The 27,983-nt window shown below is 47.5% G+C and overlaps 10 protein-coding genes across 10 annotated transcripts; 5 read left to right on the top strand and 5 right to left on the bottom strand.

Annotated features, from left to right (window-relative positions):
* Window positions 1-8: 8 nt before the first annotated feature.
* Window positions 9-1,400, top strand: N7520_002702 (questin oxidase family protein; the record flags this gene model as incomplete). The annotated part of the gene is made up of 3 exons (XM_057136637.1): window positions 9-212; window positions 275-611; window positions 667-1,400. The coding sequence occupies 3 exons, from the start codon at window positions 9-11 to the stop codon at window positions 1,398-1,400; spliced, it is 1,275 nt and encodes a 424-aa protein (XP_056999323.1).
* A 519-nt stretch (window positions 1,401-1,919) lies between these two features.
* Window positions 1,920-3,789, top strand: N7520_002703 (HECT-type E3 ubiquitin transferase; the record flags this gene model as incomplete). Its single annotated transcript, XM_057136638.1, has 3 exons — window positions 1,920-2,663; window positions 3,160-3,438; window positions 3,490-3,789. The coding sequence occupies 3 exons, from the start codon at window positions 1,920-1,922 to the stop codon at window positions 3,787-3,789; spliced, it is 1,323 nt and encodes a 440-aa protein (XP_056999324.1).
* Window positions 3,790-4,283: 494 nt separating this feature from the next.
* On the bottom strand, window positions 4,284-5,651 carry N7520_002704 (TauD/TfdA dioxygenase family protein; the record flags this gene model as incomplete). The annotated part of the gene is made up of 5 exons (XM_057136639.1): window positions 4,284-4,397; window positions 4,448-4,581; window positions 4,651-5,142; window positions 5,194-5,399; window positions 5,455-5,651. The coding sequence occupies 5 exons, from the start codon at window positions 5,649-5,651 to the stop codon at window positions 4,284-4,286; spliced, it is 1,143 nt and encodes a 380-aa protein (XP_056999325.1).
* Window positions 5,652-6,948: 1,297 nt separating this feature from the next.
* Window positions 6,949-8,814, top strand: N7520_002705 (putative transporter; the record flags this gene model as incomplete). The annotated part of the gene is made up of 5 exons (XM_057136640.1): window positions 6,949-7,209; window positions 7,260-7,588; window positions 7,637-8,596; window positions 8,650-8,733; window positions 8,790-8,814. The coding sequence occupies 5 exons, from the start codon at window positions 6,949-6,951 to the stop codon at window positions 8,812-8,814; spliced, it is 1,659 nt and encodes a 552-aa protein (XP_056999326.1).
* Window positions 8,815-11,599: 2,785 nt separating this feature from the next.
* N7520_002706 (putative phosphoinositide-specific phospholipase C) lies at window positions 11,600-13,905 on the bottom strand (the record flags this gene model as incomplete). Its single annotated transcript, XM_057136641.1, has 4 exons — window positions 11,600-11,765; window positions 12,100-12,697; window positions 12,747-13,458; window positions 13,513-13,905. The coding sequence occupies 4 exons, from the start codon at window positions 13,903-13,905 to the stop codon at window positions 11,600-11,602; spliced, it is 1,869 nt and encodes a 622-aa protein (XP_056999327.1).
* A 610-nt stretch (window positions 13,906-14,515) lies between these two features.
* N7520_002707 (glutathione S-transferase family protein) lies at window positions 14,516-15,376 on the top strand (the record flags this gene model as incomplete). The annotated part of the gene is made up of 2 exons (XM_057136642.1): window positions 14,516-14,567; window positions 14,622-15,376. 2 exons carry the CDS (start codon window positions 14,516-14,518, stop codon window positions 15,374-15,376), a joined length of 807 nt encoding a protein of 268 aa, XP_056999328.1.
* Window positions 15,377-15,632: 256 nt separating this feature from the next.
* N7520_002708 (mitochondrial 54S ribosomal protein mL54) lies at window positions 15,633-16,388 on the bottom strand (the record flags this gene model as incomplete). Its single annotated transcript, XM_057136643.1, has 2 exons — window positions 15,633-15,883; window positions 15,935-16,388. The coding sequence occupies 2 exons, from the start codon at window positions 16,386-16,388 to the stop codon at window positions 15,633-15,635; spliced, it is 705 nt and encodes a 234-aa protein (XP_056999329.1).
* Window positions 16,389-17,024: 636 nt separating this feature from the next.
* N7520_002709 (NAD-dependent epimerase/dehydratase family protein) lies at window positions 17,025-18,311 on the bottom strand (the record flags this gene model as incomplete). Its single annotated transcript, XM_057136644.1, has 1 exon — window positions 17,025-18,311. One exon carries the CDS (start codon window positions 18,309-18,311, stop codon window positions 17,025-17,027), a length of 1,287 nt encoding a protein of 428 aa, XP_056999330.1.
* An 840-nt stretch (window positions 18,312-19,151) lies between these two features.
* Window positions 19,152-20,393, top strand: N7520_002710 (spherulation-specific family 4 protein; the record flags this gene model as incomplete). Its single annotated transcript, XM_057136645.1, has 3 exons — window positions 19,152-19,222; window positions 19,440-19,797; window positions 20,064-20,393. 3 exons carry the CDS (start codon window positions 19,152-19,154, stop codon window positions 20,391-20,393), a joined length of 759 nt encoding a protein of 252 aa, XP_056999331.1.
* A 2,620-nt stretch (window positions 20,394-23,013) lies between these two features.
* On the bottom strand, window positions 23,014-23,994 carry N7520_002711 (endo alpha-1,4 polygalactosaminidase; the record flags this gene model as incomplete). Its single annotated transcript, XM_057136646.1, has 1 exon — window positions 23,014-23,994. The coding sequence occupies one exon, from the start codon at window positions 23,992-23,994 to the stop codon at window positions 23,014-23,016; it is 981 nt and encodes a 326-aa protein (XP_056999332.1).
* Window positions 23,995-27,983: the final 3,989 nt, after the last annotated feature.

Genomic DNA, 27,983 nt, shown 5'->3' on the forward strand with positions numbered 1-27,983 from the left:
CCACCAACATGCTGTCAGTCTCATTGCCTTCTCTAAGGTCACTCCTACCTTTCCCCAGAGGAAAGAAGGTAATCGACCTACCACCTGTGAAGATCCATGATATCGAAGCGCCAGAAAAGCATGCACGGGCATTGAAGTACTTGCTGAAATTGAATCATGCAAACTATGCCATCTTATACAACCACCGAAGGTTCCATAATCATGCACCCCATGTTTGTAACCAATTCCACTTTATCTCTCTGTAAAAATTTGGTTATGGCTAACCTTTCTCTAGCTTCTTGGTGCAGCGTTCCTGCTGGGCGCTGATGCAGATGACCTAAACCGACTCTATGAGTCCGAGTCAAAGTTATTGGACGCATGGGAAGACTCACCTGCCGAGGTGACTGATGAAGACTGGAGAAATTACCTAGGTCATAGAGAGTATGTACTATGCAGACTGCTCTGGCAAATTTTGCAACACGCGGTACTAACGGGATTGAGCAGATATGAAAAAGCATTTGTGGATTACTACGAAGATGAACTCGTTCGACTCAGCTACGATTGGAAAGAAGTCATTAACCAGTACCTGTTCTCTGGCGACCAACCCATTTTCAACTCAATTCTTGCAGATCGTATGATCCCTTAATTTTGCTGCTTGGCGGGAGTTGAGTACTAACATGCACATAGTGGGCCATCCCCTCATCCATCTCGCGTACGCCTATGAGATAAATAGCCGTGAAGTTGCAATCGAGGCACTGGGTTTGGCCTCTGTGTGTTACAATAGCACGCACAAGTACCTAGACGACCCGGTCTACTCACAAATCGAGCCGTCATACCAAACAACATCCCTCTTTGAAGTTCTTGATAAAGTTCGCTCCGACAAGCATTTCAACGACCTCCCTACTACGCCAGATCATCACAACCTCCTGAACACCCATGAGGCCTCTGTATTAAATCACTGGAACGCCTGGAAAATCGAGAACCCGATGGAACAGTTCCGCGAGAGTCAAAAGCTCGCCGCCGTACTTTTCAGTGCAACTCATGGAACCCAGAAGTACGATTTCTTCCTCGTACACATCTTAACTACCAGTCATGCAGTTCGCGTGCTACTACCGCTGATTCCGCCAAAATTCCAGATCCCGCTTCTGCGGCAGTGGTGGTTAATGACGCTCACCACGTTTATTGGCCAGCACCGGCGAGAGATTGACTTGGAACGGGTGAGCAGTTACGATATTGAAGGACGAGACTGGAAATGGACCGCGAGTCAGGCGATAAATGGTGAGAATTCGACAGATGTTCATTATCTCAAGGCTATTCATTCGTTGGAAGAAATGGCCTCGACTTGGGGAGACCAGGACAACTTCTATCTGAAGGCGGCTGTTCAATTTGTAGATGAATTTAGTGGATGGGGTTTTGTATGAACACATATTGTCTTAAACAGTTCTATTTTGAATTTAATTCTAAGATATCAATGTCCCTTGCATATTTGTTTACAGCCTCCACCAGCAGCCTTCGCGATCAATTGTACGTCTGGATCGTCCACAATAAGTGCTTTTCTTTGACTTGACACTGCGGCTATAGCTCTAAGGCATTAATAAGGCCCCACCTCGGGCAAGATCCACAGCTTCCCGTCTTAAAGCACAAAGTGGCACCCAAATCTCAACGGTTCCATAACTCAGTTGGTTAGAGTGTGGTGCTAATAACGCCAAAGTCGAGGGTTCGACCCCCTCTGGAACCATTAGAACTGGTCTTTCCAGATTTCTTTTTTGTCTTTTTTGTTTATTTCTCATTCATTTTTGTCCATCATTTCATCATTTTCACGTGACCGCATTTGCGCTGTTTGTCTTCGGGGACCGCGCTAGCGCGCTGATTCCCCATCTGCTTTCACTTGTTCAGATCGCATGATCCAGTAATTGACGGATCCAGATTTGTCAGTGGACATGTCCAAGGTACAACTGCAAACAGATGCAGATGTATCCCTCTATCTCCACGCCGAACTACTTCCCAACATCCGTCAAATAACCCTCTACATCTCCATTCCTCGGAACCTAGCTCTCGATGCGATTCGGCCACAGATACAGCTTTCAGATTCTCGCAAGGCAGTTACTGTCTCTTTGCCAGAACCTCTCCAAAATGTGACGGAGACGATCAAGCTTCCAGCGCGTGTCAGCGATGCCACTCGCCGGATATTGAACACCAATAGCTGTCCAACGCAACAACCCACAGACGCGAGCCATGACTACTCGTTTAGAATGCAGATCGACCCGACTGACCCGGTTCTTATGCCGAAAGACGAATTAATCGATGACCATGTGCCCTGGACGGCGGCCGACATGTCGACTTTGACTCGCATTCGATGCCGTGCTTGTGGCGCTCAGTTCCTGGATGCCACAGGCCCTTCAAATACACGAGTCGAGAAACATAACCGCGCCTGTGGGTGGACGTGGAAGGATCTACCGAGCGGAAATTGGGCTGAGATGATGGACTTTTGGCACTGCCATAAGCCGGATCCCCACGAGGAAGACTCCAAACCCGAAGCCAACGCTGCGCTTCGGATCGAGGAGCAGAATGCCCAGATCAAAGGATACGGAGCCGGTAGTCGTGTTGAAGCGATCCCTGGAACTGTCCTTATCGACGTGGCTACATTCTTGCTTGCCGAATCAGACTGCGTGGGATTGAAAAAGGTAAGAAAGTCTACTGTAATCACTAACCCCGCACGCTTTATTTCCCATATTCCTATGCACAGTTATCTTTTCTTTTTGACTTGGGCAACTTAGAAGGAGACCATTTCGTTCAATGTTGTGGCCTTCGATACTATTGCCCTATATCGATACCCAGCCTTTCCGGACCCAGGCTGGTAGGTAAGCGGTTCAACCTTTGTCAAACCCTTGCGGCGCAGTCATCCTCTCCTGTTAGATGGATTTCGTTCTTCATTGGCTACTGTCTTGGGCTTGTTCTCGCTTCCATCTGACCAGGGCTTCTTCGCACCCTTCTATCTTCAATGATTGTTTGGGGCTGCCTTTCCCAGAGACGTGGGACTGGCGTGCAGACGGAAAGTCACAAATCTTGTCAAAAGCTAGCATTTCTATTGCCCCAATTTGAACTTCAAATGATTCCTTCCAAAATAATCTCGATTCCACGTATTCATCAGCTTCACATGCTGACATGTTGTGTCCATAGGGAAACGAAGAGGAAACAGTATCAAATCCTGCGGCATCTCAACAAAGAACCCTAGACTGCATCGCCTGCAACGCAATTATCGGCATGGAGGACCCCTCTGCAAATGGATGGCGCCTCCTGAAAGCGAACGTATCCCTAAACACAAACGATGAAATGGCCGAAGACCAATGGCAAAGCTACCCAGGCGAACTCATTGTCGCAGCTCAACTCCTAGAACTGATTGATCGCGAAAGCGCACGAAGATTCGTTGTCCACCGTGGACAGAAAAATGGACTATTAGTAAGTCCGCGTTTCTCACCATACTCTGCATCTCACTAACTCAATCATTAGCTTTGGGTCTTCAATCCCGATCTTCGCTATTCCAACTCTAATTCAGGATACAGTGTTAATGCTCAGAAAGCAATGAAAGTCCTTTTCCAGACGTTGGATGACGTTGATTCGATCCTGAATCGTGACATGGGTAGACCATCTCCACTGTCTGTTGAGGAGCTGGAACTCCCCTCGATGATTTTCGAAGCATTATCCAATGCACTGGTTCATAGCAATCAGATGTTGCCCATCTCAGCGAGACGTTTCAATGAGTGGACGGTTGGACTCCTGGATCGATATAGTCGAGATGTACGAAAATGAATGACTGGACTGATATCTAGTCCTCCTCAAGTATTAATACACTAGAGGCTTTCCGCCGCGCTTTTTGCGCGGCGCCTACTTGAGTGTTAGACCACACCTCCTACTATATCTCCTGCTCAGTCTCCTACTTGGTCTCCTATTCGGTATCTTACCCAGTATTCTACCTCTTTCGTATCGTATTAATCAAATGGCCAAAGGGCTCTCCAGATTCATAAATAGCGGAACAGAAAAGAAAAAGAAAAAAGAGAAGAGAGGAGAAGAGAAGAGAAATGCAGTGGAAGGAGAAGGGAAAAAAAGCAAAAATCTGGTGGTGGTTTCGAACGTATGTCCAAAAAATCTATAGTGTACCCAAGCAATAGAGTGGTAAATTGATGAGTGTGAGAGAAAGGGTAAATCCAAACAATTCCTTGCGTTTCTTCAAAGGCCGATGGACAGATAATGAACGTTGTTTCAATTTAGTATATACTTGTAGACAGTTATGCATTATTCGCTCCTCAGCCCTCGAACGGCGTCTCATAGGGCTGCTCAGCCTGTGGTGTCAAACGGGCAATGTGTCGTCTCTGACCATCCTCCCAGTCAAACACAGCAGAGTGGCAAGCCAAACGATTCTGCGATAGTCAGTATATCAGTTATATCAAAGAAAGACGAGGCAACTCACATCCCAAACCACAACCGTACCAGCCTTCCAACGAATACGAGTCTGTAGATCCTGCGAAAGAGCAATATGATCGAACAAGAACTTGAGCAGGTAATCAGACTCCTCCTTCTTATATCCAACAATATACCGAGTGACTAATCCACTATATTAGCATATCCTCAATCAAGCAAAGAAACAGAAAAAGAAAAAGAAAAGAAACTCACACTGCGGATTCACATAAAGAGCCTTCTCCCCAGTAACAGGATGCGTCCTCACAATAGGATGCTCCGAAACCACCGGATCCCGTCTCGCAATCCCACCCCCTTCCAAACTAGCCCTCACCTGCTCAGCCCCCGAATGCACAGCCCTCAACCCATGCAAGCGTTTCCGGAATTCCGGCGAAAGACGCTTATACGCTTGTACCATATCCCCGAAAAGAGTATCCCCGCCCGTCTCCGGCCCATCAAGCACATACAAAAAGGTAGTACCCGGCGGCTGCTTCTCAAAAGTCACATCACTGTGCCAGGTTATAGTGTTTGTGCGTTGTTCGAGGAACTTTCCACCTGTGCGATCGTCCGCGCCTCGGAAGACAAGATGGACTTCTGGGAAGCCTTTCGGAGCGCCGGATGTTTGGTGGATGTGGTGGCGACCGAAATAGCCCACGTAGTCGACTGCTTCTTGGATGGGGAGGGAGGCGAAGTCTTGGTCGCGGAATGCTGGTTTTATTAGTTGGCTGTTTTGTGCTTGTGGTTCGGATAGGTACGTACCGACGACTCGGCGCTGAGCGACGAAGAGTGCGAGTTGGTCTTTGCCTGCTTGGGAGAGCTTGCTTAGTTGTATGCCCTTGACTTCGGTGCCGATGAAGGGTGTTATGTTGTCAATTTCGGCTTGGCCTTTTGGGAAGAGGTCGGGGAAGTTGGGGTCTGCGTCTTTGCCGTGATCGTAGTGCTCAAAGAGGGTTAGAGGTGGGTATCTGGGATTGTTAGGAATTGATAGTCTTGTTTGAATTCGGTTGTTGGGTTGTGTACCTTTCGGTTTCGTTGTCCCATACGGGAAGATAGTTGGGGAATGACACTGGGGCGATTTTGTCTGTTCCATTGAGCTCTTTCTCTTTTTCAATCTTGTATCCGATCAAGTTTTCCTTGTTGTGGCCTGTGTCGCTCTTGAGGGGTACGGTGAATGTTGCGGAGCGAAGTCCGACGGTCTCGGTGACTGAAGGTGCCATTTCCTATGTCCACTGGCTTAATGATATTACGGGCTCTGGAGATACCTAGATAGGATATGTATAAGTGTTGTTAAATCAATTCTAATTCTTTGCAGCAGAACTATCACACTATATACTCCACACAGTCGGAAGCTTGCCGATGAAGATTGCACCATGACTGCGGGGTTCACAAATCGAACGAATCAAGACATCAAAAGATTAAAGTGTCATCAATGTAGCAAGTCAATGCGGAGATTCACAATGAAACGTTGAAAACCTTGACGTGGGCATTTCCCTGAGTCCAATTCTCGTTATGGCCTTAGTAAATGGCGTGCGAAGTATGGCGTGCGTCCATGAAATATCTGATTCGTGGACCAAGTGTTATCTGATTGCGTGCAAGATACAAGTGGAAATCACGGTTGTAGATCTGGGGTTGGTTGTCTATCAATGGCAAGTTTACTTGGATATTCCTCCCATTTCCCGTCATCGCGATTGGATATGACGTGATATACAACTTGTGTTGCGCGACAAAATGCCGACTTTTCGGCTTGCAACTTTTGACTTGGACTATATTAGCTGGCATAATTTCTATTTATGTTCTAGGAGCAATTATGCGCGAATTTTCCAAAATCCCTTAATCAGAAAGGTCGGTTTGTCCTTACGGGTAAAAGTAAGGCAGTTGATGGTGAATCGTCTGAATCGCTTTCTTAACACTTATGTACATAGTAAGTTTTGTGCTAAACGTGGCCTTGATTAAGTGGGGCCTAAAACCGCGCTGCTACTCGTTCAAGTAAACGTCAGTTTATTCGCTTTTGCGTGATTTGGACAAAGTCCTAGCATTTAACGCCACGAACGTCCAAGGTTTACACACTCACTAAGGCTAAAAATGCCGACTTGAAAGTCAGCTATATGTGATTGTCCATTACATGTTATGGATTGAGAGGAAAATAGTGTCTGTAGATGTAAACATTGTTTGTAGACCTCATTTAAATCCACCGTGTGATAAGAACACAAGGACAAACATCAATCAAATGTAAAATACCAAGATTCGCCTCCATGTTTTTGAAAGTGGAACTGCATTGCCATGAGGTCGGTAAGAATGCGCCATGCATCTCTAATTCCCTCGTATAAGCTTGCAATCTAAGCCGAGTCAAATGTACGAAATGGCGTGATAGACGGCCACAAAGGCTTCAGGCTCTGCCAACCTAAATTATTTCCTAAGCCTTATAGGACCTTAAGTCCCTCTTTCTAGGTATATAGTGCAGTTCTAAATCTCTCCCCGATCACTATCTCCAATATCAACCGAAGGTCCTACAATATGGCCATCGAGGAGGTAAACAAGTCCGGGCTTGAGGCTTCGGACTATGATTCCAAGGACAAGATCCAGATCAAGTCCAGAAATGATTCTTCGGCTTCGTCGACTGACGATCGACGTGGCATTGTTAAGAATGTTGATTGTGCTTTTGACACTACAGAGGACCCCCGATTTTATAAACCCATTGAAAGCTATGAGGGCTATCATCGATGGGACCCTGAGTTTGAATGGACGGAAGCTGAAGAGAAGGCAGTGGTCCGAAAGGTATGGCTGACATCTTGACTTCTTATGACCTCGCTAATCGCTACATCTAGATCGATTGGCGAATCTGTACATTTGCCTGCGTTACCTTTTTTGCTCTCCAGCTCGATCGTGGAAATGTCGTTCAAGCCACCTCCGACAACATGCTGGGAGACCTAGGCATGACAACGAACAACTACAACACTGGTCAAACAATTTTCCTGGTGACTTTTCTTTTCGCGGAATTGCCATCTCAGTTGATCTCTAAATGGGTCGGTCCCGACCGCTGGATCCCAGTTCAAATGGTCTCCTGGAGTTTGATTGCGGCTTGTCAAGCTTTTGTGAAGGACAAAAGTAGCTACTATGCCTGCAGAGCGTTGCTCGGTCTGTTAGAAGGTGGATTGTAAGGGAAACTCGAACCGGTTTGATGACCACTGCTAACTCACCGCAGCATCCCGGACACGATTCTTTTCCTGTCATTTTGGTACAAGACCGCGGAACTGCCCATTCGTCTGAGCTATTTCTGGATGGCCTACCAGCTCACTTCAATCGTCAGCGCATTTCTTGCATACGGATTCCTACACATTCATAACGCGGACGGTACGGGTGGCTGGCGATACATGTTCGCCTTCGAGGGCCTCATCACCGGCGTCATTGGAATCATCGCTGCATTCTGGATGCCCGCCTCTCCGACACAGACCGCCGGCCGGTTCCGCGGTAAAGAGGGCTGGTTCAACGAGCACGAAGAGAAGATCATGGTTAACCGTATCCTGCGCGACGATCCCAGCAAAGGAGGCATGCACAACCGCCAGCCGGTGACTCCGAAGATGCTCTGGACCGCTCTCAAGGATTACGACATGTGGATCGTTTACCTACTAGGTCTGACTTGGATGATTCCCACCATCCCCTCCGCCAGTTACATCAGTCTGGAACTAAAATCGCTCGGCTTCAGTACTTTCCACACCAACCTATTGACTATCCCGGCCTATGTGATTTTCATCTTGAACCTGCTCTGGATTACCTGGGTGTCTGAAAGGTTCAACCAGCGCTTCCTCCTTGGTGTCGTTGCCCAGTTCTGGGCCCTGATCCTCTTGATCGCGCTGGAAGTGCTTCCGAACGATGCTAGCGCCTGGGTGCGATGGATTCTGATCGTCCTGCTTATCGCCATGCCATACGTGCATGCGATCATTGTCGCGATCGCCTCACGTAATGCCGGTACTGTGAGAACGCGGACGGTTGCTACTGCGCTGTATAACATGTCGGTGCAGGTCAGCAACATCATCGGTAACAATGTCTACCAGGCTAAGGACAAGCCATACTACCGCACTGGCAATGCTGTGTTGATCGCTCTTTGTATTTGGAGTGCCCTGTTATTCATTGCAGCCAAGTTATACTACGTGCGGCGAAACAAGTATGTTCTATCCGACTATGATGCCTGTGATCTCTGGTACTAATGATTATCAGGCAAAACGCTGCAATTTGGGACAACATGTCTAGCGAAGAGAGGGAACGCTATGTCGTTGAAAATGCCCACCTAGGCAACAAGAGGTACGTTTATTGTTCGTTCAGCATGACAATGACAAGGTGCTAATTTGTTTTTGCAGAGTCGATTTCCGCTTCGTCCACTAGAATACTCTATAGAAGTAGAATATATTTCCTTTCAACATCAATATCGAAGTCTACTGCCCATCTACACTTTACGGATCTTTCCTGCAGGTACATCCGCTCGACCTGCACCAAAGGTCTCTTTTACATCCCTGGCATTTTTAGTATTGTCTTTTGATATATCTGTCATTGAGCCATTGAATGAGATGAGTATTTAGACCTGAGTAGTACGCGCTAAGCGCGGTAACTCTCTATTCCCACTCAAAGAGGGGTAGTCCAAGTAGAGACGTGTTGTAAGCCCCGTACTAGACGCTCACTTTCATAGCAAGTTCCCATCGAATATTTCTCCATTTCCAGTTTCGTTTCCTACTAGTAGCGAAAAAAAGTTACAGTAAGAGCCATGACGTCAACTCCGCGTGAAAGACAAAAGTACTATGCGAGGGAAAAAGTACGACACGGATGACAGATTCTAGAAGAAATGATAGACCGCTAAAAATGTTAAAAAGAACATCGATATTTCACGTATATAGAACCGATGGCTAACAAGAAACTCCGAGAAAAGGAAATCATATCATAACTCATAGAATCACCGAACTCCATTCCCCGTCCATTTCCCAGTCCATTTCATTCCATTCCTTCCCAACCATGCTTGCATAGCGATCAGGCGTCCCGTGTGAGAGCCGCTATTGGTGGTGTCGATCAAAATGAAGAGATTGATAGAGCAGCGCCTCGGAAAAACTCGGCAAATGTACATCTAGAAGTCACGAGCTTATGCTCGATGGATGTTGATGATCAAAGACAATTATATACCATCATGCGCATGGTGTTGCACAGACATGGCAACTTTTGCCAGGAATCACCCATACTTCTTGGCCCTTGGCTTGACAGTTTGGGCACCGGACGCCAGGCATCTGGATCACATTAAATAAGGTCTCAAAAGTACAAGTATACACGAACCTTGTTGACTGCTGGGGAGCTCGAGCCCTTCACGATAGATGGAGACATTTCAGCGTAGTTGGGAAGGTGGAAAGGGTGAAAGTTGATTTGATTTAAATTTGGATTTGGTTATGAGAGGCTGAACTTGGACTTGGAATTGATTGAAGAATCCGAATCAGGTTGGAAGACAGTTCTTATAAGGAACAGGGACAAAGAGAGACAAGGATCGATCGAAACTAAAGGGAAATCCAGAAAATAGCAAAACACAATACGGTGAGTCGCGATTCGGAAGTTCCCGTATTGTATGAAAAAGCTTCTCGACGATCGATCCATTCCAGCTGAAGGATTTTTTGAAAAAAACCTTGAAGTAAAACGCCACAATAGGAAACCAATGATATGCATGTTCCCGAGGTAATCCGAGTTTGAAGTTCGCCAATGTTGGCTATTATGTGGGGGTGAAGATGTGATTAAACCATACAGGAGATAGATCAAACGGGTCAAAGCATCAAATATGGTACAAAAGTGATGTATCATTTCCAGATCAAAAGGATGTTTTTGGGAATCATTTTTACGAGTCATTTTCGATTCTTCCCGATTATTGGTTCATCTCCCCCTTTTTCATATTTACGGCTACATGCATAGCTGTCAGCAAACTCTACTTTGTCAAAAGCTCAAAGACCACTCTAATTTATATTTTATTTTTTCATATTATTTACTTGAAAATCAATTCGTGGAAGTGATCGAAGATGGGTACGGATTTACTCGGTAGCCCTATCACTAGAATCGGAGTATTTACCGTTCTGCTTAGCCGTCATGTTGATCAATCTGATGTATGGTACTTGGCGGTGATCTTTATCTCTTTTGACTAAGTAAACGAAAACTTGATGCTTTTGGCTTAGTGACTTCGCTTTCAATTTCTTGATTCTTTTAACAACATCCCTGCATACTAGACACGGAGATGGCGCGCATCATGCAGGATAACTTTCTTGTTTGCTTATATGCAGTCCTAGTGGAGTCGTCACACTGTCTGATTATCCACGTTCCAAATCAAACATACTACAGTCCCAGTTCGGATGAGAATTCACTTGTTGTTTAAACTACTAACTAATTTGCGGTCATGACCTTATTCACCCCCCTACATCTCGTAATGGATTCCAGGCCAACTAAATCATACCACATACCTCCTCACATCATATCAATGATCTTCAATATTTGCATAGAATCTTTGGGCTGCCTTCTGGAATATGATCACACCCGCCATGTAGCTTTGTCTGCAGTTGGCAAGTGATCTCCCGACCATGGTCCGTGGTTCCCAGATGAAAATAACTCCTCCTTGCATGCCTCACTCGGGCCTTCCTCCGCCCATCTGATCTCTGAAAACGAGAATCTCGAATCGATTCTTGAATCCTGAATCTCCCCCGATCGCAATCGAAATCGGTTAATCGATCGGGGTGCACAGAACCGACCACGTCGCACATATGCGCGCGACAAAGGCCGAACAGTTGGTCATACTCGGTGTTTGACGACTTGGACGTGCGTCGCTGTATCTGGATGTCCTTTTGTCAGAGATTATGCGAGTCCACATTGGTTTGTGGCGCACCACATCCTGTTCCAGGCTGCGTCTGAAGAGCTTTATTCGGAGGCCCTTGTTTCTTCTTTTCTTTTTCTTTTTCTTTTTCATTTTCTTCTTTCTTTTCCTTGTCTTTTTCTTTCCTACAGCATACAGAGAATGGACTATGTTATGCAACGGCACGGCATGGACGCCTGAATTCCCTCGCCCAACCTCTTATTATCCGGGAGTGTGGCAAAAATGATTTGAAAAAGACCTATCATGCTGTCGTTGTTTCATTACTTGGCTGTGTCCTCCGTATGACTAGGAAATATGCTTTGTGATCCGCACTAATAGTACACCGCCGGCCTTCCCTCCGATGCTATTTTGCAGGTGAATAAATCGATATCCCTCTCGTAGCTGGTCAAGACGGATACATGTCCACGCCGCCAAGGAGTCTCGGCCAAATTCGTCGTCCTTGATTTTGAAACTAGCAGAATTTGAAAAGTCAGCCGATGTGCATTGCCGATAACGAATGTCTCAAAAAACAAATGCAAATGCAAATGCGGGGAAGTTGGGAATGTTGGGGATGTTGAACGGCGCTGCAGGTTTTCCCAAGGCAACGATGCATCGTCACACAGAAGGTATCGGCAGCTCCCAAATAGGGCGAGCGGGTTCCACTGAAGAACTGCAAGTAGCCAGCCCACATGAACCGTTGTACAGATGCACGAAAGGCGACGTGCATCGAGTGTGAGGGGGAAAGCAAATGCAAATGCAGCCGAGAATAGCAGAATGGGCAACCAAGGAGTAAGGGGAAAACCAACCGGACGAAACTGAGCTCTTCAACAATACCCATTACAGTGGGGAAAACCAACGCCTGCGCCTCGAAATCAGGATTTCTACCCGACGCCGTCTTCGTCTTACGTCGATAACTACTCTTATCCGTGTCATCGCTCGCATCGTCCCGATCCGCAGCCACAGGACCCTCGGGCTCCTCGACGTGCAGTTGGCAAACGACGTAAGGCTGGAATCCCTTTTCGGAGTGATTCTGCGGAAGCGCAAGATCCTGCCCTGCAAAGACCTCGATTTTCAATTCGACATTCGCGCGCGTGATCGTGTCTGTGGGGCCTTCCGAGCTGCGATACCCTGATGGCTTTTGGACCCAGCCTGGAGTGCCAGCGAACATGCCGTGGTTTAGCATCATGCCCTTGTCGAGACTTTGCCAGTTCAGCGCTACTAGCTGAGCTCCGCGGCGCCAGTGGAAGGCGGGGTCGAGGTTCGAGGATGTTACGCGGAGTGCGTAGGGATAGATTCGCATGAGTGAGCAGCGGTTGTGTTCGAATAAGGCGTCGCGGTAGTTGATGTGTGCTTCGCGGGCGGCCTTTTCAGATAGGGAGAAGACGTGGACGGGGAGTTTCGCCTCTATGGAAAGCATCAGTATGTGTTCCGATACGGCTGTTATTGCTCTTACCTGGCTGGTCGAAGTGACTGAAATGATATGCCGGTGTGTACACAGCTAGCTGGGCTAGAGCATCCAGAACCTTGGAGGGCTTCGCGGGCTTTTGACCCTCCACAGACGGATCACTGCCTTCGTCTGAAGGCTCAGACGCGTCTAGCTCGGCTTTGACGTCTGCTCGTGGCAGAGGCGTGGACTTGGTCTTGATCAAGATCTTCCTCTTCAGTTCAGCTAACGTGGGTAATTTATCAGCTTTCACGTCCGAAGGAATTTCCACCAGAAGACCCTTCCAAGCTTCATGGACAATATCAACCATCATCTGCTGCTGCTCCAAGCAAGCGTGGACTTCGAAACTAATAATCACAGGTAGATCACTGTTCACAAACGCAGCATCACGGATCGCATAACAGATATCGCGAAAGGGTGTCCCCTTGGTCAGAGTGTGTCCGTGCAAAACACGAGGCTCCCCAAGCACAGGAGCAGTCTCATCATCAACACTGGCATCTGCAGACCTGGAGCTCTCCCGATGCCATTTTTCTTCGAGAAGCTCCTTCGCAGCCTTCTCCTCACTCCCGATCTTAGACATGATAGTCTCCTTCAGTCTCGACTTGAGAGTAGATTTCTTCCCTTCATTATCCGACGAATCACTGTCCTCATTCGAATCTGCTTCGGCAGGTTCCCCATCCCAAACATCGATTTCAACAGATCGACAACCATTTAGAAGTACCTAGGAATAATCAACAAGGGTCTCATCCTCATCCTCCATAATGCCCATACATACCAACGTATAGGCACTCGCCGCAGAATCACTATAAAGCTGGTTTCCAGTCAAATAAGTATTATGACTAGACGAGATATAATAATCAGAAATAGGAGCTGAGATATCCAACTCCTTGGCTGGTCCCAGGGCACAAGAAATGGGATCTTTCATAAAGGCACGGAAGGCATCCAGCGAGCTCAACGGATCAACTCCATCTCCATCTCCCACAGTCCCGTCTCGCTGGATATGATTTAGAAAATCGTCCTTTGAGATATTATGTGTAGTGAGAGACTCGTAGATCTTCTGGAGATGCGTATCGACTGTAGAGTGGAATGCGTCTAGAGGTGCCTCTTTCTCTGCAGAGCGGAGGGATAGATGACGCGCTCGCTCAACAAGCTTGTCGACTTTCTGCATGATTGCAGTTTCCGATATGACAAATTACTTCAGGATGTTGAATGCGATAGCCTTGCACGGCTTCACCGAGCTTTGATTTCTGGTGGGGGTGTAAGCTTGACCTTGCGAGCTTATTGGTACGTTGGTACTTGGAAAGATGCCCCGCAGTACTAACGTAGGGAATGTTGACCTCCGGATTCAAGGCTGATGGCGGACGATTGGAAGCTGTAGATCATAGAACAGCTTTAGAGGATTGGAAATAATTCAAGAAAAGGAGGCGAAAAGATGCGACACGTGTGCCCCTTGATCGACTCTCCACTTTCTTAAGTGGCTCCATTCTGACCGCTTGGCATTGTGTAGGGCTGGAATTGGGATATTCCTGGTTTATGGTTTTTGGTTGTATGTCATCGATTCAGTCTGACTTGATCCCCTGTATAAGACGGCCGAAAGAGGCTAGAGCTTCGTTTCAGTCTTAGTTTAGTTGCTAACCGACTAGTCAGTTAGTTGATCTTTGCTGAGAAATCCAAATCAATACAGAGTTCCATCTCATTCTATGCTCCTTGCTTCACAATACTGAGCCCCTCAAACTTCTCAAGATCATTGCTGAGAATAACCAATCCAATCAATAACCATGTCCAACACCGAGCCCGTCCACTTCTTCGACATCACCTCCACCCTCCCAGGTCCGTACCCCGCAAATCCAGGCCAATGGATGTAAACTGCTTAACAAGACCCAGGTGCATACAAATCATGGTCCCCAAATACCCTCAAAGTGCGAACGGTGCTTAACTTCAAGAAAATCCCCTACACCCAAAGCTGGATCTCTTACCCGGACATCGCGCCCTTGATCAAAGGGTTCGGCCTCAAAGCCAACGATGTCGGATACGCATACACCCTCCCCGCAATTACCCACGGGTCCCTGATCTCAACCTCAAACCCGCACGGAGCATTGATGGACTCGCTTCCTATTGTCGAGCATCTGGACCGCGTTTTCCCCGACCGTCCGCTCTTCCCCTCTGGCGATGCGAGCTATGCGCTGTTTCTTGCGGTTCAGAAACTTATCTCCGGCCTGGGACCGGCGATCGGCTCGCTGATTATTCCCACTGTGCCAAATCACCTTGACCCTCGGGGGCAGGAGTATTTTGTGCGGACGCGGACTGAGACGTATGGGAAGCCGTTGGCGGAGGTTCGGGCGGAGGGAGAGAGACAGATTGCGGAGATTTGGGAGAGTGCTGAGAAGTCGTGTGAGCCGTTGATTAAGATGCTGAAGGGGAGAGAGGGGAAGAAGGGTGCTTTCTTTGAAGGGGAGACGGCTGGTTATGCAGATTTGTTCTTCGTATCCTGGGTGGCGTTTTTCCATCGATTTGATCGCCAGTTCTGGGAGAAGTTGATGGGGCTCGGGGATGGCGAGTTTCGGGCTTTGTGGGATGCTTGCTTGCCCTGGCTGGAGGGGCAGGGTGAGGAGAAGGATTGGCCGATCCCGAGTGCTTGAAGCTGAGGTTAGAACGTCAATAGAAGATAGTGGAACTGGAGTGATGTGTGAATCAAATATCATTGAATATATAGCACAATGGAGAAATCAAATCGACGTAATAATACATGCCGGGGGGAAGGACCTGTTCTATGCGTCCACCGCGGCAATGGGAATAGACGAGCTATTCCAGTCAAACACCGCTTCCAAATGACGAGCCCGCTTCTTCAAAGACCAATGGTCGACGCCTATAGAGAAACAAATACACTCAATCGGTTTACAGGCCACGCAGGAAGTTGGATTCCTTAATGGCCTTCCGCCGGGCTTGGCGAGCACTCCTGGTAACCTCGGTACGCTGGTCCGCACTCTCGGTGGCATCGGTAATTCCGATTTCGGGAAGTCCGTCACGGTTGTATGGCGCTGGTGTAATGTCGTGGGCGTGGTGATGGGCAGGAATTTTGGGCGGGAGGACACCAACGCGGGCGGCGAGCTTCTTCTCGTAACGCTTGCGTTGCTTCTTGTTCAAGGCTGGAAAATGTCAGTCTGGGAAGGCACAAAATGCATGATAGGTCAACGCACTGCTAGGGTCAACTCCGCCCTTTTCAGCCTTGGCTGACTTGCTTGAATCACCCAAGAGATCCCACAACCAGTCAGGGTACTCCGAGTCCTCCTTCGCAACGATATCAGGCTTGTTCTTGAAGTAGTTCAGGCCGTTCATCTTAGTACCGACAGGACAGCTGCTCGGTGGGCGCTCGACGACGGGCTTTGTGGCAGCACCAGGCTGCACGTCAATGTGGACAGTCTCTGGGGTGCTCAACGGCTGGGAAACACCGGGGGTGGCAGAGGAGATGGCGGAGGGGGTGGTGACATCTCCGACCGAGGGCTGGCGGGGACTGGGAGGAGATGAGGGATTGACGGGAGGGTTGGTGCCTTTATCGCTGTAGAATCGAAATTGGCTGCGAATCAGAGGCAGCTGGCGTGCTGGTGATGATGTCCATGCCAGGGCTTGTTGCTGTGGTAGCCGAGACAGCATGCTCGTTCTGCAGCTTCTGCAAATCATTGCGGTAATTAAAAGTGACCTCGGCGATGTGTACTGGGATCAATGTGAGCAATAATCGCAATGTTGCTGGCGCGGAGACTCAATCAGAAAACTTGCGGCGCGGATCAGATGCCAAGCCGGAGGGGTCACGTGGCTCACCAACCTTGACAAAGTTAACAATCCCAATATTCTTCAATCTCAATTATCTACATTCCCATTTGAAGTACAATAATTTATCCTCTACTCGCTTATTCAATCATCTCGCAGTCTCAAATGGCTTCGAAGAAAGCAGCAGCTACGTTAAATAGGATGGATTGGAGGCGCGGAAATCGATTAATATGAAGTAATGGGGAATCTCAAACAATCTCGTACCTACATCGCAGAGTCTCCGAAGACCTGGAAAAGGGATTCACAGTGCAAGGTGCAACGCAAATACAAAACAAACTCCAATACACGTTCTGTAATAACGCAATGGTATCAATAACAAAAAACCTCGGGACAAATAAAATCGGGATATCAAAGAAGAACAGAAACAGACCGCAAGCCCAGAAATATAGCCCGAGTCCTCCAGGTAGATCAAAATCAACTCCAAAATTAAAAAAATCCTGGCAAATTCTGGTAACATGAAAATTATGAAGATAGACCACTGACATCCAAGAAATTGCAAATGTCCTGACAAGCATCCCTCAGTGATTTCTCTGTCTTCCACTGAAGCTCATCTTGAGATCGATCGACAACTGCGACGCATGATCCCACATCACCAGCACGGCGATCTGCAGCCCGCCTGGGAAGGGTTTTTGAGGTGACAGCCTCCATTGTGTTGGCCACCTCTAGTACAGAGTGTCCAGATCCAGTGCCCAGGTTAAAAGTGCGGAAGTTTTCACTAAGTTGACCGTCGTTGGCAGCCCTGAGGGCCGCAATGTGACCCTGAGCCAAATCAGTGACATGGATGAAATCTCGGACAGCCGTGCCATCTTTCGTCTCCCAGTCGGTTCCAAACATTGACAACTCCGCATACTGGCCTGTCATCACTTTGACAACCACGGGAAGCAGGTTTGTTGGGGTTTGCCGCGGGTCTTCTCCCAAAAGGCCAGACGGGTCACAGCCAACAGGATTGAAGTATCGTAGAGCGACAATGGTCCATTCCGGATCAGAAGTAGCGATATCTGCTAAAATGGCCTCGCCAAACCATTTGGTGCGTCCGTATGGGTTGGTGATGCCTTTGCATCCTGGTTGAAGAATCTTTACTGCTCCTGTGTTGTCGGTATGGACTTCCTTCTTGTGAACACAAAGCTCCTCTTTCAGCGGCAGGCCTGAAGTAGCCAGAGTGCCGTATACGGTGGCAGATGAGGAAAAGACGAATGTCTTGATGCCGAAATCCCCAAGCATTGCTGCAAAGTCAATCAGGCCGCTCACGTTGTTGGCATAATACTTCAATGGGTTCCGGATGCTCTCCTCCACAGCCTTGTATGCGGCAAAATGAATGACGCCTGCAATCCTCGACTTTGCCATGCCCCATCTTGATGGAACCTGGAATTCCTCTAGCAGAGATTGAAGAGCTGATGTGTCTCGATAGTCATGAGCGTGTAGTCGCAATGATGGCATTTTTGTTCCATTCTCCTCGTGAAATTTGCGAGCAAGGAGATCGATGCGTTCAAAAACGTTCTCAAAAGCGTTGCTCAGGTTGTCAACGACAATCACATTATAATTAGCCTTGAGCAATTCCAATGTCGTGTGGCTTCCAATGAAGCCTAGCCCACCCGTAACGAGAATGTACGGGCTTTCAGTGGGGAGTCTCTGCAACAACTCATTAAAATGGTCGAAGAGGTCTGAGGCTTGTGTTGCTGGAGTGTCCACATAATCTGGAGAATCACCCTCCACAGGAGTACTTGTGTCTGATTGACGGCGGCTGTCCATGGTGAACAAAAATGAACTGAAGGGTTAGGCAAGACAGACAAGGCCTTAAGACGCGCCAGAAGGAAACCTTTGCCAATGCAGAGGATCAGTCCAAAAAAGCTTCTATGACCTTAAAGGAATATTGAAAGGCACCTGAGAGACAACCACGGGAGATTTATACTGCGAGGGGAGAACCCTTGTCGCCCCACTGGTCCAGATTCTTTTTCGCGCTATCCTGGGCCTGACAAAAAGGTGATCCCTGTCAGCGCAATAAAGAAATTCACCGAGCATAAGCCACAGGAAAAAGAGACATTAATGACAATTATGGCAATTATGGACCAAGAGAATAAATGGGGGCGGACGGGACGTGGACCAAGTAGCAGGCAGACAGACTCCCCGTGGACAGTGGGCCAGATGTGCGGCTGGGACCTATGTTCTCCAGGGCCCGATTGCCCTAAAAGCATCCACTACGTCAAGGCTTTAAATGGAGCTAATAATCTTGGAAATTGGGATTGACCTTGCATATCTCATGGTTGAGAGTTGAGCGACGAGAGTCGAGACACTCGTTCTAAAAGCCGTGCAGGACGCTAGTGGCTAGAGGGAAACAAAAGTTCTGCATTAAACGCATTTAGTACGGAGTACATGGTAAAATAATTTTATGTGAGTTCGCTCCCTGTTCTTGATCTATATACCTACTAGGTATTCTCGTAACTTATTTCACGCATGTGGTTCTTATTCATCCCAACTATATAGAACATTGAAAGCACGTGAGCAAAATGGCCCAAATCAGTAATCTTCAGCCGCTAGCTGTTATGAACTATCGTCGATTCATCCCTTTCTAGTCACAATCGATTGATCAAAATGGGTCTCAGAGTCATCGTTCCACTCTACGTATACCCTAGCCCTGGGGCCTGGTCTCCGCTGGAAGATGTGTATGTTTGACCTTTCCCTATTTGGCCTATGACCCTTGGCCCCTCTCCCCGATTCTAAAAAAAAAGAATCTGCACCTCCAAGCCACTGGTAACTTGCCACGGAATCCAAGGATTCTGATGTTTGGGCTCCAATGGTCCCATGTCACAAAAGTGTTGAAATTTGCCGGTCGCAAAAAAGGAAAGAAACTTGAAAAACCTGTTACTGAATGCCATTCAGGATTTCAGCCCACCCAAATGTCAATTTTATCATCGTAATCAATCCTGGTAACGGCCCAGGGCCAAACGACTTACCCGATGCCAATTACACAAGTGCAATCCCGAGGCTTTCTTCTCACGCCAATGTACGACTTCTAGGCTATGTGCATACCTCATACACAACCCGCAATGCCGCTGCAGTCTATAGGGATATAAAAACCTATGCTGAGTGGCCGACTCATTCTGGCAATCCCGATTTGGCCGTTCGGGGTATATTCTTCGATGAGACACCACAGCAATACAGTGTCCACTCTTTCGCTTACTTGCAAAATTTGACCCAACTGACCAAGGGCCTAAACGGGCTTGGCTCCAATCCCTATGTGAGTAGCATCTTTTTCCATCCAGTTACGTCCACTCTGGTTGTCGTTCGCCTTGCATCCCTGTCCTTTCCTTCCAATATCCCCATTTTCCACGGGGCCCCTCTGCTGCATTGAAGAGCTGCGCATCGTATCTACGAAGTATGCCAGTCATTGTTTTTTTCCCGGGTCGCGGTCTCCGATCCATACTGTCTATCAATTACCTCTTATGGGATTTCTAGGCGAAGATCTTTCAACATCTGCAGAGCTAATGCAAATGTCATGACCAGGTCGTCCATAATCCAGGGGCCGTTCCGGACTCCCGATACATGTCTACTGCAGACTCGACTGTCGTGTTCGAGGAGACTTATAGCACCTTCCAGGAGCGGCATGGGGCGGGCCTGCTTATGCCAATCCGGGACAACGATCGTACCCAACGCGCTGTTTTAATCCACTCCGTGCCGGAAGGCGTAGAGGGGTCGGAACTTCGCCATCTGGTTCAGAAGGTCCGCAAGGTTGCCGATGAGGTTTTCATCACCCACCTTAGCACCGATTACTATGCTAGCTTTGGGTCGAAGTGGGCCGAGTTTGTCGATCTGATGTCGGCCGATTTTGTATGAGCAATGTCATGGATGATTTAAATACTCAGTACAAATACCGGAGTTTATTATCAGCTGATTATTTAAGAAAACAATTAAAGTTTCGGATACGTATGTATCTCAATGATCGCCTTCATATGCTGAAGCCCTGGAGTGATTGAATTGTGGACGTATCGAGGTCCGGCTCGGGGGATAGAAATTTTCCTGTGGAGTATTCTCACCCCTCCTGTTTCCCTGCCGCAAAGCTAAAAACTAGTTGCATGTTCAGAGAGTAGAAGGCAAAAAAGTAAATAAATCAAATCGCGGTCCAGTTTGCCCGTTTTGGCCGTGTGGGCCGGGACGGTATAGGCGTAATTTTCATTAATTTGAATTTGATTCCGTGAACATTCATCTAGACATAGAATCACTGGAGAATCCCAAGTCATTCCAAGGTTGAGGTTCTAGCCAACGCACTGAGCAAAACTCTATGTAGACATATGAGCGCCCCCGGCCGAACCCAACTTCCGTGGGAGGCGATGATCAAGATGGTGCAATGTGCCGACCTTATTGACAAGTTATGTTAATATAGCCCAGGTCTTTCAGTATGCAGGACTTCTGTCCCACAAAATTGCAACGCTATGTTAGTCCCCCAATCAAGATAACCCTCTTCTTCTACCAGACCCATAGTGATAATCACGCCTAGATCTCAGTGAGACATGCAGGATCACTCCAACGCTCTACGATCAAAAACCGGATCTTCGAGGTCCGATCGCGAGTCGAAACATTCATTCAAACCGACCGAATCCAATTGAAAGGGCACGATGGGACTTGATCAGGATCTTTGCTGAGTTACCGCCAGGATGGATACCAGAGCCCCCGCCATGATATCACAGGAATGCAGCGGGACATTGGAATCCCGTCCTGCATATCCCTACCTAACCATTCGGACAAAAGGCATTTCAAGGCTCACGTCAATGTTACACGACAGTCCGTCCCTGCTGATATATTGCATGTACTTGCGATCCACGATCCCGGTCTTCTTGAGTGGCGGAAGCCACACCCTCGTGGAAAATCATAGCTAATTGACAAAAAGGGAAATAATCTTTGTATATCGATTCGATTCAAGAGTTTTCGATCTACAGCGAGCCGAAACCTACTCCAGGATGGTTCGGTACGGAAAACAAACAAACAAATTAAGCAAGAGTATTGCACATCTTTCAGGGTAGCCGAAGGTACAGAGTAGTAGAAGTGAGTGCATTGGGTTAAAACCCGCTCTTGATCCCTAAGATTACGAGTCCCCCCTTACTAGTAAAATTAGCGCCCGTGGTGGCCTCTTCTAGTCCTTCCGGCTGAGGGCAAACCTATACGGAGATAGTACCTGTAGTGACCCCGTGTCCACTGGCACGCTAGTTGAGATGGCTTGTCCAGGGTAATCCATTAAACGACCCTTGATTATCTCGAACTTCTTAGCAATTGGAAGTAAAAGCAACCAGATAACAAGCCACATATCAAAGTTGAGCGATTGACCGGTGTGGCGAGTTCTAGAGGTGCTTGGCAAAGACAAACAACCCGAGCAGGCCAAGGACCTCGCTTAAGCATTTTTTTCTCTCCCCGGCCCCATATGTAACCAGTGGATATCGACAAAGAGGATTGACAGTTTGGGTAATGATCGTCCAAGGTTCAAACAAAGAGGATGCACTGGAGCCCTCATCGGTTCCCCGAATCCCTGATCATTTCTGCTCCACCGGAAATATCCATGGTTCGCGTGTAGGAGCCGGGCAGATCCGCTCGGGGGTTCGGTACGCGCCGAGCTAGAGCTCTCGAGAACTTTCAACTCTGCCATGCAGGTTTCTTTTCTTTTCTTTTTATGCTTTCGATATGGGATTGATCAACCAAGTTCGGAGAGTGTGATTCATAGCCCAGATCACTTTCAAGATGTGATCCGTCGGGATCCACTCATCGCGGCTTCGTTTCGGCTTAGACGGGAGGATGTCTCCGCTAATCCAATTTTTTCTCATCAGACCCAGACTCAGCCAGACCTATGAGCTCACCTGGGTCTGTCGGGTGAAATTCCTTTTCCACTGCTGTAGTTGAGTGGTACAGAGACGAGGGTCGCGTAGAGGGTTCGCCCCCAAGCTAGTTTTTTAGCTTCTCCTCAGCCCCTGCATCTCGGAAAATTCCTTGGTTTCGGAGAATGTCGTGGAACGCAGAAGCATGAGTATACGTCAAGATTAGTATATTAATACTCCGATGACTCGAATTTCTGATGTATCTTGATCCACTAGTCAATATAAAGATGGACAGATCAAGTTGCGTTGAAAGTTGCCGATTTATGGAAAGTAAAAATTACTAGCCCAAGCATGGAGTCCATGTGCCTAGGCTGTAATGTAAACCCGGCAAGAATGCTGTGCACTAATGCATCCTCACCCAGAGTCGCAGAAACCCCTCAAAACTTGACCAATGTGCTGTAAGAGGAATACAGCGCTCCTAGTTTGCCAATAACGCCAAGGATCGCATGTTGACCTATGTAAGCATTCGGGTCCGGCATAGGTCAGGTCTACTCTGGTCTCGATCCACCTGCTTGATTTACTGAAGTGGCACAGTCATCAGCATATAAATATTTGCATTAAGAATTATGTTACATGGTTATCATATACAAATATCAACAGTATTCGACCCAGTTATCCAGGTCCATATTCTTGATCACAGTTGAAAAGTTCCGAGAATTGGCCGCGTTGCAAACCGAATTCCTTTGTTTCGTTGACACATTATTGTCATTGTTGGTATCATCACCTTTCGGATATTCGATATGGAAGACCGGTTTGCTGGCATTAACAAACGCCGAGTAGAGATCGCACTCTTCATAGACAGCACATTGCTCATTAACCGACCATTGCATCTTGTCCATGACCGAGCCAATAATGTCGCCGCCGTTCTTCAGTCCAATCGATAGGTTCCGATCATGCGCCTGCGAGGCAAGCCACTTCACATAGCTGATTGCGTCGTCTTGAGTCAATCCGAGGCCGTTTTTGTTATTATATCCATCGATATTATCCGGATCAACACCATCACATCCCTTTGCCTGCGCCAAATCCAGACGTTGTCGCATGATATTTCGCACGTTTTGCGAGTTTGTGTTGAGCCATTTTTCGCCAGGCCAGTCATCGAGACTGTCTCCAAGATCTGATGTCTTGAATTCGTTGGCATCTTGGCGCCATTTCTCGTAGGTGCCTGCGGAGAAATAGCAGATTACCTTGCGGTCCATTTCTTGAAGTTTTGTGATTGTTGAGTTTGGGCTGTCGAACAGGTCGATGTCGTAGATGTCTGCGTCCACTGTGGTGTCGTTCAGGGCGTAGAGAAGCTCGATCTGCCATTTGATTCCTACTCCTGGTTGCCAGATCGATGTCGTATTCCCTCCGGTTGTTCCATTACCGTTTCCAGTGCCAGTGCCAGCGCCAGTACCACTTCCACTTCCACTTCCACTGGTGTTGCCGCTTCCCTCATTCCCTCCACTATGTTTCAATCCAATTCCGAGGCCGACCCCAAGTCCGATACCGAGAGCGACAATAAGAAGGCCAAAAGAGCCGAATACGAGAAGCTTCTTTTTGGCAGACCAGCCCATCCAGCCTCCTTTTGCTGACATGTCGCATAAGCCCGCTTCAAGCAGGTACCAGATGAAGGTCTTGCTGGTCGTAATGGCCCAAGTCGTACATTAAATAATGGGCAAATGTATAAGACCAGGGTCCAGAGGAAATAGACATCTTTTAGCTCAAAAAGAAATTCAGGGTCCAAGGTGTAGCCAGGCCACAGGGCTAGGGGCGGTGGCTGAGGCGCAGCTTCAGGATTGGTCTGTTTCAACTCCTAACCATACTCCGAGAGATTTCAATGTGGAGACTGGCGCCTCGGTGTTCGATAGAAAGAGAAATAGCGGGGCGAGGGGTTTGATTGGATGGGGAGGAAAAGTCGGAGAAGGAAATTTGAATTCTGGCAGCCTAAATTCCTAAGCGCCATGATCAGCCACAAGGGGTTCACGAACGCCTCTTGATGTGGTAGCAGATGTCAGGGCCCGAGGTTTGTGCACCCAAGGAAGAGAATAGGGTTGGGAATTAAGGTGGAACCGATGAACATGATCATCGTCAGATTTTGGTACAGGCAATGTAATTTCTGGTTAAGCATACAAACGATAAGGCGAGCTTGGCAGCGAGAACCCCACCCTAAGCCTGGGTAAAGGTCTAGGCGTCATTAGTTCAACTTCCAGTTCAATCCTTCTAATTCTGACGGCTATAACAGCGGAAAGAAGTGGCGACATGCATATCGGTTCCAAAACTCAGACTCATATCTTCCAGACCTGGGCCAAGAACAGACGACAATTCGCTCTACGCAAAATGAGCCAGTGTTACTTTGACTTCAGCCTTCAGCCCGAACTTACCAGGATTTCACAATTTAAGGGAAATCAAGCCGAGATCAGTCCTCCTTTCGGGGACCGGGGTATAAGTAATCCCCGAACACGACAAGACCCTAGATTCTTCAATTAGACTAATAGCCAGCACCACTGAAATCACGATGTTAATCAATTGGACGTCAAAAGGACCGAAATGTAGGATAAATAATCGGGTCAAATCCTGCGGGTGATGTTAAAAACGACCAATGAAAAAGGGTCTGAAATGCATGTGCTGGCAAGCCGTCAAGTGTAGTCAGTCCTTCGAGACTCGTTTGCAGTTGATTTGAGGACAACAAGGAAATTTGAAGACAGGTAACTTTAGTTTCATGTAATCTTCGAATGTCTTAGTCTTGCGATGTAATCGAGGCTGGAAGTGCCAGGGCTATCTATCTGTCCATTTGGGGAGATCGCGTGGTTTGGACCACGTTCCACACTTTACTTGGGCATGTGAAGTCAGGGAACTTGGGGAGATGGAACCCAAAGTCCCCCAAATCTGCAGGTAAAAAGTATCATCTTCTCCGGCTCACTTTCAATGTTCTTCATACAATACGACGTTGTCTGTCGGTTCTTGTTCGGCATCGTCGCAATCTAGCTTTTCAAAAGTTTCCAGATGCCTAGAAGCTGTAGCCCTTCAGGAGGCAAATGGCGTCTGTAAGTTCGGAATGTTAGACGGTGCGATATTCCACGCGAACATGTCACCCAGTTGCTGTCCGACGACTCATATATAGAAACCTGTAGAGATGTACTGCCGGTGATGAACCACCGACACCCACCTAAAAATATTGGGTGTGACAAGCTATGATGGTCGTCCTGTCCCGTAGCTTTCCAATGAAGTTCGCCGCAGCTGGGATAGAACCCATAACCACCGGCCAAGTAGTAATTGATGTTCAATAATTTTCGTGAATGTTTTCTCCAGCGTATCAAGTCTGTTGAATATTACCAAGAAGTTTGTAGGTGCCGATATCGAGATATAGTATCCGGTGCTCACATCTTTACTGTCTGTGCGGAGGCTCGATGTGGGACATGCCTGGGTGGTTTTCATAACTCGGAACCTGCTTGCATAAGTATGCCTACACAAAGTATCCGAAAGGTTTGCCTTACCAGCGAAGATGAAACAACAATTCTGCAATGATTATGGTCAGCACAGGTTCCCGTCATTCTCTTTCCCTCAAGACAGTTGATGCATAGTTTCCAGACTCGGACCAGCAAAACTCTGCCCTAGTAACAGCTTGCAGAAAAAACAAACGTTCGCGTCTGTCCTTGAGGGTCAAATGGCCATCTGCGAGTGTCCCCGTCCAATATACTCTCCGGTGTTGTCCTTTCAGGCGATCGTAGTACCCCTTTAGTATTCTGAGATGCGTTCTTCATGGTTGCGTGTGGCTTCGCATGGATCGAAATAGCGCGTCCCTACAAAGAATCATGTACATGAGCGCAGGATACTTAATTCCGCCACAGCCCATAACCCAAATGCAAATGGGTACTTCGTTTGGCCCGAGGTATCTCGATCCACATCTGCCGGGATATTAAGTCAAAGGCGCCGTCATATTTGTTATTCTGATAGGAGATCTGGCAGACACGAGAATGGGATGACTCCGTGCGAGTTCGAGAAGCCGGGCGGAGCGAAGCGAGGCAGAAGATTCAAACTTACTGGAGTCGGGCAGCAAAAGGATTCTTATCGGTAGGAGGAGGGGATGATGAAAGCCAAAGAAGATGCAGCAACAGGATCCGTAGTAGACACTGACTTTCAGCGATGACTGACTCTCATCGATGAAGAATCGAACCACATGATGGCCTGGGTAAACGTGGTACAATGGAGTCAGCTTGAAAAGTGGAAAGTGACATTGTACCGCTTTTTCCTACCAAGAATGCAATTAGCAAGGAGTAGAAAACCAGAAAAATGAAGAGAAAAAAAGACAAGGTGAATTTCAAGTTCTTTTTCGGGCGGTTCTTTACTCGATCAACAAGGCAGACCAACGGCTCAGCCACGTGTCGCCCATTTTTAGCAGACCAATCTACAGTTTACGGTTTGAAAAATTTCGCTTACCGTAGAAGTTGCGATGGCACATATTCTTCCGATTTACTGTCTTGAGATCCTGCTCTTGTCCTGAAACCCCCTGATTACTTTGCAACTCTCTTGTGGAGAGCCATTGCTGTATCACCAGAGCGGAAGACGGCACTAAACGTTCGAATGTGTCAGCTAGAATCATTCCGTCGGTTCAGCTAGAGTCGGCTAGTTACATAATTTGCCTCTCAAGAGGTATTTCGGGCATCCTTGCCCAATGTGAGCATATTGATGCCTGTGTGGATCCCGATCTTGCCTCAGGTGGAGCTTCCACATAGAAATCCTATGGTATTTCATCTCTTCCAATTGTAGAGAAATTATTAGATTAATTCATAGTGTGAAGCAGAACTTCAATCAGGAGAAAAGCAATCGCCAGGAGATGTTAAATGTCGTCTCAAGAGGTTCATATCAGAGTAAGGCTAATCGTAGCGAAAGACAACCATTGTAGAGAAAAAAATGTTTCGAACTTCTTTAAATCCATTATACTCTCCCGCTACTTTTGCCACTAATGCGGGATTGGGCAGACCAGCCTACGTTGTACATGCAGGTCAACCCATTTTTCTTTACAGTGGAGCAGTCTAGGACGGATTACATTGAGAATTAGTCTAAATCGTCATGTACGAGCCACTTGAGTGAAGTTTCCATGGACCTTAAACACGAAGGTTTCGAATGTTCCTCAAGAACTCTTTGTATATTTCTCCTCAAGACTAAGCAAAATCTAGAATACACAGCATAGGGTTTACATTAGGTTGCTGGATGGTATACACGGCTTATAGTTTCCCGGTGCTTTCCCGTCGGAATATCTTACCCGTTGAGTCCCTTTACTTTGTCTGATGGCACCATTGGTTGACGAATTTTCCTGGTGGAGCACAATAACTATACTTTAAAGGGCCATCGGTAGACATGAGGCTTGCATACGCGACAATAGCCCCTGACACTAAGAGTAATTGTGCATCTAACCTCAAAGAAGAAGGTGATCGTGCTTACGATCTACAAGGCGTGGATTGATTAGCCCGATTGAACCCGTAGCCTCCATCATACAGTGAGTCGACATACACATGCACGCCACCCGGCAGTTGAATAGATACGTGTCACCGCATATAGAAGTAGAATCCATGAAAACAGAAGC

This window comes from Penicillium odoratum, assembly GCF_028828045.1.
Source record: "Penicillium odoratum strain IBT 22623 chromosome Unknown utg000002l_segment0_segment0, whole genome shotgun sequence".
Classification (NCBI taxonomy): domain Eukaryota; kingdom Fungi; phylum Ascomycota; class Eurotiomycetes; order Eurotiales; family Aspergillaceae; genus Penicillium; species Penicillium odoratum.